This window comes from Ctenocephalides felis, unplaced genomic scaffold (genome assembly GCF_003426905.1).
Source record: "Ctenocephalides felis isolate EL2017-DRISC unplaced genomic scaffold, ASM342690v1 CF-g0.4_SCAFFOLD_01492, whole genome shotgun sequence".
In the NCBI taxonomy this organism is placed as follows: domain Eukaryota; kingdom Metazoa; phylum Arthropoda; class Insecta; order Siphonaptera; family Pulicidae; genus Ctenocephalides; species Ctenocephalides felis.
Window position 1 is genome coordinate 22,062,556 of NW_020537646.1, and position 13,084 is coordinate 22,075,639.

At 27.9% G+C, this 13,084-nt stretch overlaps 1 protein-coding gene across 1 annotated transcript; it reads right to left on the reverse strand.

The window, feature by feature from the left end:
* Nucleotides 1-5,912: 5,912 nt before the first annotated feature.
* Nucleotides 5,913-11,278, reverse strand: LOC113371039 (transmembrane protein 145-like). Its single transcript, XM_026611688.1, is given in 13 exon segments — nt 5,913-6,006; nt 6,565-6,710; nt 6,788-6,949; nt 7,022-7,039; nt 7,041-7,154; nt 7,223-7,328; nt 7,403-7,466; nt 7,541-7,756; nt 7,836-7,920; nt 8,232-8,369; nt 9,926-10,096; nt 10,525-10,674; nt 11,186-11,278. Coding segments are annotated over 13 exon segments (1,557 nt in total).
* Nucleotides 11,279-13,084: the final 1,806 nt, after the last annotated feature.

Sequence of the window (13,084 nt, forward strand, 5' to 3'; positions counted from 1 at the left end):
TCTACATTATTAATAATATATTAATCTGCAGTATTCTATTAATCTACGTGTAATAAATTAATTATTTGTTAACGACAAATTAGTTTATAGATGTTAGTGCTAATATGGTGCTAACCTATGCGATGCAAGAGACCAAGTCTAATACACATTGATGTCATTGATGATGACATAAAATTCTATGCCGAATCGTTTGGAAAATTAAAGATTAATTTATTATCTTATTATACTAGAAGGGCTAACTTATATATCTCAACTACTATCAAAATTATCTACTCTAACATAAAAGTTAAATAAGTTTAGTGATTCAAAGGTAACATGCACAAATATTGTAATTTATATTATACGATACCTCTAATAGTTTTTGACTTGCCCAACTTATTGAAACAAAACTATATTACTCTAATAATATACCGATTAATACACTTTTGCTTTCAAAAATAATGAAAGATTCTTCTAAAATTGCGATCAAACTTTTTTTAATTATTTTATTCTGCGATCTGTTTGTGCAAAACAATGAGTCGAGACTAATCGTCGTTTACAGTAATAACATAAATCAACTGAATTTGCGAGGAATTTTGTTATTTAGAATTAGCAAGTCGTTGTTTAGACCGGACATGTTTTTGTCATCAAAATATTGAATGTGTTTGATCATTGATTCATCACACACTATATACATATATATATATATATATATATATATATATATATATATATATATATATATATATATATTATGTCCTGTTTTAGTTTGATCACTGTTTTTTGTAGATATTTATTATATTTAATAGTGATAATAAATTTTTATCTTCTTATTGCTTTGCTATAGTTCTACTTAAGATATCTTGTAATAATAAAATATATTACATATATTTTCTTATATTTCTATACTTTTTGCGGCTTCTAGAAATAGAGTGAGTACCTTAATAGGATTGCCCTGGTGTTTATAAGCAAAACTATCAAAAATATATTTTTTTAAATTTGAACGACTTTTTAACAATTATCCTAGAAGAAAACCAACTCTATCTATAATCAATATTTCTCGGACAATATTTTTCTAAAAGTTAAATTCTGTTTCCCTTAAATGTCATACGAATCACATGCTGGTTGCCCATCTATGCAATCAAGGCTCGATTGTTGCCATAATAAGATCAATTTGCGACACTTTGCCACTAAACGAATTAAGTGGACATTAAATGAATCCTAAATAACATGTGTCAACATTGCTAGAAGAGCTAGAATTTGTTTGTGGCAAAATAATTCAATATATCATATCACGTGGCTTGGTTTAGTAAATCGGAAAATATTCTTACATCGTTAAAAATTTTTGCTCAAAAAGTAAAATAATTGTAAATCTCTTGTAAACAATTTGTAAGCAAATAAAAGATGATTACCATAATTATACAAATATATTTTGCCGATATATTATAAAATTTAATAAAAGTCTCGCATGGTAAGTTATAGTAATTGCAAAAAAATTGAAAATGAAAAATTTTATATGGATGTGTATATGTGTGTATGTGTATGTACGGATACAAATTTTCGTCGACGATTTCGGGAACACCGATCAACCGATTTAAATAATTAAAAAAAACTTTCGATTCGTATTGATAACGAGATGTGCTGATTAGGCTTTGGCGAAGGCAGCTCTAACCATTCCGAAAATACGGGGCAAAAAGTGCGAAAAACGGTTACTCAGTTTTTAAGAGAACGGAGCGTCCGATTTTAATATTTCAAAAAACATTGTACTTCTATTGATAAGTTGAAGAACTGATTCAATTTTTGGGAAGGCAGGTCCAGCGGTTATGGACTCTCAAAAAATGTTTTTTGCCGGTCCAAAATGTTCATTGGACATATGTACATCAAATTATCAGATATTATATAGAGATTTAAATAATGTGTACACATTATGTGTAAATTTTTTTGGGTTCCGTACCAAGATTTTTAATTACGGTACGGGAAGTTCCAGCAATTTGCCTTAAGGCTCGATGCCATGCACCCCACTATTTTATATTTATTATTAAGTACTTCCAATTTTCGTACAAAGCAATAAAAAACCGAAATAGTTACACATGTTAGAATATTAATTTTTCTTTAAATCCTCACTTTATTACGAGTTTCTGGGTATTACATGGGTCAATATATAAAGATTAAGAATAAGTTTAACCCATACCACTCTTAATACAATATTAGACAGTTTTACAATATTTTTTTCATATTATTGTTCAGTGGTAACTATCATCTTAAAATGTTACTTTTTTCTAGTCGGTCTCTTAATTGACGTGAAGTACTCCATATACGCATTGATCTCTCGGTATATTTTGTTAATCCTTGTTGTGTAACCTAATAGTTCGGTTTGCAAAGTTAAATGATATAAAACAAAATCTGAAACGTAAATAATAAAAAACCAAAGTAGCTTAAAGGGTGGATTATTGCTACAGAATCTCTCGTTATTAAGGGTCGCGTGCCACTGTGCGTAATTCGACACCGGCCTTCCCGCGGAAATAGGCTTGAGCTTCATTGTTATAAACCAGACGTAATTATGTTATCACTCGAAATTTAGTCGATATTATTTACCAGCAATTCAATCTGCAAAACTATCTAAATATAATGTCGGGTTGGAACTATGAGCGAAATTGTTACAGGAAAAGTTGGATAAATAGATGTAGGGAAGACGTGCTCTCCATGGTTCCAGTCGAAGACTATGCGAAAAGCTGAATTGTAATGATTTTTCTAATGAATTTGAATTAATTTGATGAATTTTACAAATATGAATCGCGGTTTGGTTAGCAATATTTCATAAAATATAAAAATATAACATCACAATGCATATACTATGATGTTATATTACGCCGGAGTAATCATTTAATGAAGCTTATAAATTTATTACCTTTAGCATATGCTATTAGATATATAAAGATATTTTAATTGAGGTATCCTTAATTACACTATTTTATCAAAATAAATTATATGTGTGTTGACAATTCCAAAAAAATATATCCATTCAGAAATAAATATCTGAAAATTGCTTATCATTAGTGTTTTCACAATATCTTGAACAAGATCCTGAATTTTCCAACAAATTGGTTTATGTTTGTTTTTCGAACAATTAATCTAATAAATAAAAAACAATAAGTATTTTGATAGGTATTAAATTACGTTTCGGAAATAAATGATGGAATGCATCATTGAGTTGCGCTGCCAAAAGCATTTTTTTAATTTTTTTAATTATTTGCATAGATTTATTGCCGATCAAAATAATATACATTTTTAAAGACAATATGATTTTTTTTAATGAAATTATAATGTTGTTGATTACCGAATGACATTTTGGTGTTATTTTGATGATCGAGTATTGAAAAACTTATAAAGGAATGGATATGTAGTTTTTGAAAAGCATATTTTTTTATAGAAAGTATTAAAAATTCAGAAACCTACAATATTTAACTATAATTACATCAATTTTTTGTCAGAAGCACTTTGTTATATCAGAAGGAATTATTGAGTACATGAAATATTAATGTAAATATATTTATATCTATTATATATATATATATATATATATATATATATATATATTAATGTGTGTGTGTGGTATAAATTACACTTTACAATCTTTGTTGGATCTATGCGGGCTTCCGTTTATTTTTTGCTCTTAATACTATAATAACCTTGTTAAATTTTCTAAAGTTTGTTGTGTTTCATTAAGTAAAATGGGCTATTCATTAATTATCAAAGTTTCTTAAACCTCTGAAAGAATAATTATTTCAAATTTTGAAAATCACTATAGAAATATTTTTATTCATATGCACATAAATAATGAATTTGCTATCTTAATGTAAATAATAGTTCACATAAAATAATTAAACTTCCAATACCTTTAATAATTACTTTTAATACCGTAATGAGTTATTTAAAATTTTAGTATTCATTCTTTTTTATCAATTAAATCAAAATTTCTTAAAACTTTTAGAACCGTATTTCTAAAAATTGATAAATATTGAAATAGTGACAATAATTTAATTTTTGTTTCAATAAAAAAATAATATTTAAAGACTATTATATATGCAATCACTGCCTCATATTTAAATAGATATTTTACTACCCCTACTCCCATTTAATAATAAACTACATGCAATATAATATTTAATAAAATAATGAATTAAAAAACAGTATATATTGTACTTAGCGTTTTTTTAAATTTTGTCACTGAGAAATAACATTCAAATTTCATTATGTATATGAAAATAGTGCATCTTGAAGCGTAATGTAAATAAATTTTATATTTCTAGTACCTATACAAAAATAAATTTCAAAGTAAATATTTTTCTTGTATTCCTTCAAATTTCATTTTTTCTAAATGATTGTTCAAGTATAGTCTCGTATTCTACAAAAAAACGGCAATTGAATACACACCCTTAATGGATAAATTCTAGGAGTAAAATATGATTGATAATTTCTAGGCATTTGCAACATATATATCTTTCATATCTTTTATATAAAACACCCACTCAACCTGTTATCGTAGCCCATATATAGGGAATTCTATAGTCTATCATTGACATTTTGATCTCGATATATTGTTCAGTAACCATTTGTTTGCCCTATATTTATTTCTGATTCTTTCGAATTTAAGGGTCACTTTAAAATTATCAGTGTTTTAATCTCTTGACGCATATGTCGTATGTGCTAAAATCGCTCGGGGGTATTGCTAAAAGTATCTTTAACTCTTAAGGACTAGGAAATATTCTATATTTTGTTTATAATTTTATATATTTTATTTCACGCATATAAATACAATTTTAAAATACAAAATATATAGTAAATCTATATTATAATCTTATCGAAATATTCTGTGTATTTTATGTAAAGTGTAAAAATATAAATATCCTTTTAAATTATATAACTTACATTTCTACACAAGGCTGTGTGTGCGTGTAGTTGTAGTGATATTTTTGCGAAATTCAATTTTAGTAATTTGTTTCATCGCAATATCTTTATTAATAATTTAATAACTAATTATTATAATTCTGAATAATTTTATAAATGATTTCATTAAACTTTATTGATAAATTTTATAATATTTTTTATCACTAAGTTTTCATTTAATTTTTAAGATGTTTTGAGAGTACAATAGAGAAATTTTGGACAATATTATTGGTTAAAATTTAAAAATTCGTATAAATTTGTTATAGATAGCTGAGCAGTGCTATGTAAGTTTACAATTTTACAGATTTTAGATAAACTCAATAACTACAATAACTGCATCGCATGCTATTTTACTACTGCAACATCTTGGCTTCGATTATTTCAGAACAGTTTAAAGAATTGCTAAATAATAGCAAAATTTTCTGAACTATCGATAAATGGTTAAGTATTGTTATTTGTCGTAAGGCCTAAAAAGTTTCACACAATCTCATTATCTACTATAAATTTTTCGAAGCAAACAAATGCAGAGGAACATTACTATCTTCTTCTTCTTCTTCCCCAGAAAGTTTCGGGACCGTCGTTTTGATATCACCATTGGCTTCGGTTTCATTTTTTAATTGTCCACCCTCCTAAAACTGAGTCTTGTGATTTCCGCATTTTTCAGAGTAATCTTGCTGCGATCTAACGGCTGCAATAACAACTTATTCCTCCTAGCCGCCTGGGGTTGAATCACGAAGGGTTGGATTTTAGCTTGTCGAATTGCTCGTCGACATTTGGCGTCAAATGGTGTCAGATGTCGGTGTACGTTGTCCGCTTTTAGATTGTTCTGGGGTTTGAACATTTGTTGATGGTGAAGCAGGGTTTTCGTTCAAGTCACCTGTTGAGTTTTGCAGGAAGTTCGGAGAAGTGGTTGTGTTGTATTTCCGTCTAGGTGCGTTAAAGATGGCGCGCTGGGTTCCTCCAAGGGAAAAGATATGTGGGATTTTCTACGAGCTGGTATTGGAGGGCAGTTCGTTCAGGTGTGCTGAACCGTTAGGGAGGTACTGAGAATACACGCCATTTAGGAGTTCTTCAGTTCTTCTGAAAGAATTGATAAATAGTTTATGACATATTTGGTAAATGTTTTATGGTGGACCGATATATTGCAATGCTACAGAAATTTTATCACTATGGTCTTAGACTGTGGCTCAGGGACCGATTCTGCCGCATAACAGACAAATGTTATGGCAAGGCCATGTTGCGCTCAACTTCCATACATTATGCTACTGAATCATACTGAATACTGTCGAAATGACATGTATTTGCCGTGCATTTAGGCGTTTTACACATAACTTCAACGCTAAGCGTATGTTGTGAACCTGAGTCAGAAAGACCCCCTTATCTAACATCGTTTTTTAACATTTGTGACTCTGATAACCTGAAAAAATCGTAACAACCTCATAGCTTTTGTCAATATTTAGAACAAATTTGTATGATAAGTTTTCATAACGTTGCCTTGCAATAACATTGGTCTGTCATGCGGCAGAATTGAATTACAGACCAGTAAAACTATAGAAATTTGTAATTTAGTACACTTAGTTGAGAGCAAAATTTTTTTAAAAAAATTAGAGTTTTTTTAAATTTAAATTATATCAATACCTAGTTAATGGGATTATATAAGTTTGCTGGCTAGGTTCGTATGGATGATGAACAAAATCTCCATCTTGATTTTCTGCCACTCCTATTTGACTTGTTCGAATGTGATATGGAAAGTTTTTATTTGCTCGAGATGGTACAGTTAAAAACTGTAAAATGTATAAAAACCAATAATTATTTAAATGACATTATGTGATAAAATTAAATAATTGTCGAACCAAATTACCAGAAAGAATGCATGTCCAGCAAATGCTATAAATAACTGGACTCCACAGACAACAGATTCTCTGACCCAGTTGTCGATGTGACTATTTGCAATCAATATGAAAGCTGGCCCAGAAATGAACCACAAAGATCCAAAAACGCTAAAAGGATAATAAAAAGTACCCTGCAATGAAATAAATAAATTTAATTAGAATACCTTATCAACGATAATCGTTATATTTTTAAAAATCTGTACTTTTTCGGGATATTTCCTTTATAGTAGTAGCTACAGAGCATATAAAAATTCCCCAGGCGACTATCCTTAGACCGCATAGTCCAAATCCAGCTACTGATTCGTACAAGTACAAAACTTCTCCAGGGTCAAATTTCTATAATAAATTTGAATAATTATTTACAGTAATAAATTTATTTAACTGCCTGCGTTTATGTATTTTACTTCAGATTGCGCGTATAAAATGAAGTACGTTATCACATAAGTATTGATGAAGACAACCAGTTTTATAATTGTTTTGCCTGACAGTCTTGCTCGGGTGATGGTAAATCTAAAAAATAGTTATACAAATGTTAAATTGAATTCTTTTCTAATGATATAACCTTTTTATTTAAATATAATTACCCTTTCGACATGAGCAATAATAATGTGAGGAATACAACTTCACTTGATGCCATAATTACACTACCTGAAATTAAGGTATAATGAAATAGTAACTTGAATAATATTCTTATGCCGAATTGGATATTTGTATATATGTACCCAACGTATTATGTGGTCCAAGTCCCGATAAAGCATATTTAACATAAGCAATACTGTTTGCTAATATTCCAAATTCTTGCAAAACCACAGAAGTACAAAAAACTTTATATGTGGTGTGGAGCAAATGCCTTGAACGCAATTCCACAGAACAGATTAATACAGCAAGAAACATGAGTAGATACACCATGCAGTAGAACATTAGTATAGGCAATATATCTGTAATAGAAAGAAGAAATAATCAACAAATCAATCACTGATTTTGCATAGGTTCTATCAGAAATATTGATAAACTTACACATTTCATCGGCAGAGAAATGTTCATGCCAGTAATCGCCAGGTTCTCCGTTGGTCATCAGAAATTTATAACGAATGTCCAATCCCTGGAAGCAACAAATTGAAAATTAAAATTATTTTAAACTCAATTATAAAAAAATATTATTTTTTATTTAAATTATAATAATTTAATTTAATTAACTAATATATATTCTTTATTATTAATTTTTTTAATATAAATTCTCAGATCAAGTTGTACATTGTAGTCCTATACGTTATTGCAAGAGTACTTATATACATAAATAAAATTTAACTAAGTTTTTGGTTAAGTTGCTAAAACATAACTATTATCAAGATTATATTATTTAGAGTGTAAAGTATAAATTCAATATTTTTTTAAAAAATTTATCATAACTACCTTGTTGGTCCTGCAATTGCTAACAGCAATGTACCACCATCTTTCTCTGGCACTTAAGAATCTACCTTTTTGTCTACACACCACCGTCAGAGTAGCTTTTCCTTCAGTATCCAATGAATGCCTTTTTATTCTTGAATTCTGGAAAAATATTAGTAACATATAAAAAAATTACATTAATAATTTATGCAACGCCAATTTTTTGTAATCAAATTAATAAAACCAATTCCATCATAAGCAAAATAAACTATATTCATGCCAAATATAAAATTCGAAGCAAATCGAATATTCATAATAAAAGAACTTTCTTGCAAAATTTTCACTTATTAGATGTTCACATATTTTAACCCCTTCCAATCGCGAATTCCGAGATTCATATGAATTGTGCCACCAGTGCGGCGGCATTCGAGTCGAAAGGGTTAATATTACATCATATTGAGTGTTAAGCATCTACCTTAGAGCCCTCCTTTCCAAATATGTTCAATGATTTATACAGCACAAAAAAAACAATAATTGCAAATAATATTCAATTTATTATATTACCTCTTTAAGTGAAACATTAGGATCAAATAGATTTTCAGTTTGTTCCTCCAGTTTTGTTCATAATTTATAGTAGTTATTTCTTCCATGGTTGTGGATTCTGCATTGGTATCGCTAGTAGTGATATTAAAATTTTCTTCTGTAGTCGTATAATCTGCAGTAGTAGTCTTTAGAAATTGATCGAAATATGTGGCATCTTCGGTAGTGGTCGGGTATTTTGGCTTTTTTGTTGTATTTCTACTTGAAACAATTATAATTTAAAAACATTATGATATAATAGATGAGAGGTATTTTGTATTATTTGGTAAATATGCTACAAGGCTGGTCAGATAACGCATTTTAATTTCTTCATTTTTCTTTAAAGTAGCTACTAAACTACTGAATCTATTTATCAAATATGAAAACATAAGCAATTTACATAAGTATCCACTATTACAAGAAGGGTATGTTAATTTATATTCGATATATTTTTATATGTCGAAGAAATACAAATTTAGTTCTCACAGTAAAAGCATTTTCAAATGGTTAAGTGAATAATATATTATGATTCAATATCTTATATTTAAAATTTTCAATATTTTATATTTCTATATTCATCTTAGTGTGAATGAAGCTTGTATATAAAATATAAAATGAAAATATTTATGAAATAATGTTCAAAATTATTAACTTATTATTGGTTTATATTTATTACAAAAAGTGAAGTAGAAATTTAGGCAAATGTTAATTAATTCAATGAAATCTTAGTAAACTTCGTAAGGATTATGGCTATTTACTATTTTCTCATTTTTGAATGGGATTTAATAAACTTATTGCCGATGAAGCATGTTCACATTTAATTTAGATAAATAGAAATTCCGACGACTATATATTACAAAGCCAATAATTAATCACTTCCTTGTAAACGAGATGACGAGCAGTTTTATATTTTCAATCACTTCCTTGTAAACGAGATGATGAGATGATAATATATGATGTTATTATTTATTTTTGATTTCTGAATATATTTATCGCATCTGTATGAATGTATACAATTCGTTTATTTCTAGAAATTTCTATTCGATTTAGTTCGTTTCTAGAAATGTTTCAATTTAATTAATAATTGATCCCTCTTCAGTACCTTGATTACATTGCTATACCTACTTATATAATTTTACAAAATCTTTAGTTTTAAATTTATAATACCTTATATGTTTTCCATTATCGTCTTCTGAGGTTGCCGGATCTCTTATGTAGCATCCTGATCTTATACTATCAGGATAAAGTGTACTTAATGGTATTATTTGGTTGTCCTGAATGCTTAGGACAGCTTCTTTTTGAGCACATGTCTAAAATTAATTTTAAGAATCAAGTGTTATAAATATGTAAATAATTTAGCTCACAAAAACTTAAACAGAAAACACATTTATTAAATGATGTTTTATACTTTCTATACATATACTACTTTATTACAATCAATCTATATTCTTATTACTACAAATATTAGGTGCTTTGCAATAATTTTTTGTAGAGCAATATTTTATTAGAAATCCTAAATTTTCGGCTAAATTTCGGTTCGGCTAAAATTAGAAAAAAATTGAAATCAAAGAAATGTAAAGTTCTGCTTCATATTAAAAATAATTATAGTAAGTCTCTACAAATTTTATAAGATATTTATTTTGATACGTTTAGTTTAGGTACTAGTCACTACCAAAATTTCAGATTATAGGACTTTTTATATTAATCAAGGAATATTATTATATTATGAATATTTTACCTTCTTTGTTTTATATACTGCTGGCCATTGGGTTTCGCTGTCATAATAGAGCAGCAGATTTGGTACTCCTAAACTTTTGCTGTATTCAATGTGATATTCATATTGGCCGTGATGAGATAAAAAGCAAAATCTCGCCAAGAAAGCCCAATTCTACAAAAACACCGAATAATTGTATGAATAGGAAGATTAATGTTTAAGACTGAATCAATTTGCAAATGTTTTGCCAATAGATATATTTATAACGATATTGAAGTAATTTTGTGCAATTAATTTCTAATAACTTAATAAATTATTAATAACTTAATAAATTAATTTCTAATAGCATAGTATTTCTTATGTCGAGAGCTGATGAATTTAGTATAAATATGAAGGTTAAACAAAAAATATCCATTAATTAAATTAAAAAATATCAACATATTATTAAATTATAGTTTTATTACAAAACGTGCAGTAGAAATCTAGGTTAATATAATGGAATCTTTATAAGTACCAATATGAACTCTTTTCATTATGACACAAATTTGAAACTCATTTATATATAGAAAAACTAAATTATTTACGATTTAAAGACATTAAAATTAAGTTATAGCTTCATTTATTATTGTTTCAACATTGCTCATGCTTTAAATTAATTGAATCTAATCAATTTCAAAATCCTTACCTCAAATGTTTTCAAATGTCCTTCCACATATTTCCCATTTGCAATATTAAATCCAGAAATAATAATAAAAATTTGTACTATATACCGATACATAACTTAATTCTAATACTGAATTCTAAAATATGTATTATGTTGTATTTATTCACATTTTTATTAATTTTTGTTTCAAATATGCTTTTATAAATTTTATAAATCGATTAGTTTATATCGTTATTTTTGTATGTAAATATTCAAGAAACAAGTCACAATTTTTACACTTTGATATTGTTACATTTTTACACAAATCACTAGTTTTATCACAATAATTTCACATAGATTCTTTTTTACATTATAATCACCGGACAGCACATTTCAGTTTACCACAACCATCACTACCCGTTTCGAATTAATCATTTTTTTATCTGAAATCGCGTAAAATCAAATAGAAATCGCAATATTTATAAACATCCCTGATTCCTTTCGTAAACGCGTCCCTGCATAGGCTGAATTTCGTCCTCACTGTCGCCAAGATCATGTTTTGTTTAGTCGATAAATTCGTAAAAATCCACCGGTTCAAAAATCACCCCTGGTGCTTTATTGAGTGCCCCTTTACACGTTGCTTCCGTTGTTTGTGTATTTTGTGCACTTTGTACGTGGTAGACGACTTTTATATACCTTTTGGCTTCCGAAGTAGAAGGCAAATTTTCTTTTATTTTCCGTCTAGCACTAGCTTTTCCTGCATGGTGGTCTAACCGAGATTACTAGGCGTGTGGTGTATTGAAATATAAAAGCTTCTCAAATATTAATTTTTGTTTTCCATACTTACAATTAAAGTACTCAAACATTTTGGAATATCTGCATGCAGTTTAAAACAATAAACTTCATATTTTCATTCATGTGCTTAGCAAATACCTATCTGGTATTATTTTTAATTTAATTAAAAACTATAGAAATACGTAATTTTGAACTCATCGAAATAATTGCTATTAATCATAAATTAAAAAAATAATGACATTCAAATTACATGATTGCAAATGCATTTTACTTCTACTACCTCCACAATTTTGAGTTTTTCCAGGCAATAAGTATGTTATCAGAAAGCTCCAGAGGTTCTAACCGTTTGGGACAATCTGATATCTATTTTTACTTGAAAATATGAATGAACTACTAGTTGTCCATGGTATAGTGCCTTAAGGTGAATTGCTGGAAATTTCCATACCATAATATAATTTAAAATTTTGAAAAAAAAAATTGAAGAATAGAATTTTACATTTTTTACATTTTTTAGTAAAATTTAAGTAAATTTAAGTCCGAAATCATCAAACTTGTCATTCCAAAAATTGAATCAATTCTTTATTCCGTCGATACAAGTGAAATAATTTTTGAATCATTCAAATCGGTTCATCTGTACTCTCGAAATCGTCGACTAAACTTTGTACCTACACATAAATACATCCATTCTTTCTAATTAAGTATGCCAAAATGTTGAAGGGGTCTTGAAATGCCAAGATACACAAAAAATATGTTAGATTTTTTTTGCGCCACTGTATATCTTACCCTGATAAAAGTTAAAAATATGCTTTCAATTTGAACCGTTTCCAAAAATAGCATTTATTACCATTAGCAAAAATATAAGAAAAAAATATCAAATATAGATAGGTTAACCATCCGGGACATAAGCATTGAGATGACAATATTTTTGAAAAAAAAAAAAATAACAACGGTACAACTAAATTTCTGCATAAGCCCACAATTTAGAAACATCTATTTACATTTCATTCAACGAATCGTAGGTAAGATGAAAAATTGAAATTTGAATTTTGATTATATGAAATATATCTTGATTATTTGATTTTCAAAATTTGATTATATGAAAATTTGGTCTTGCACCAGGAATGGAATTGTTTTCTAAAATTATAG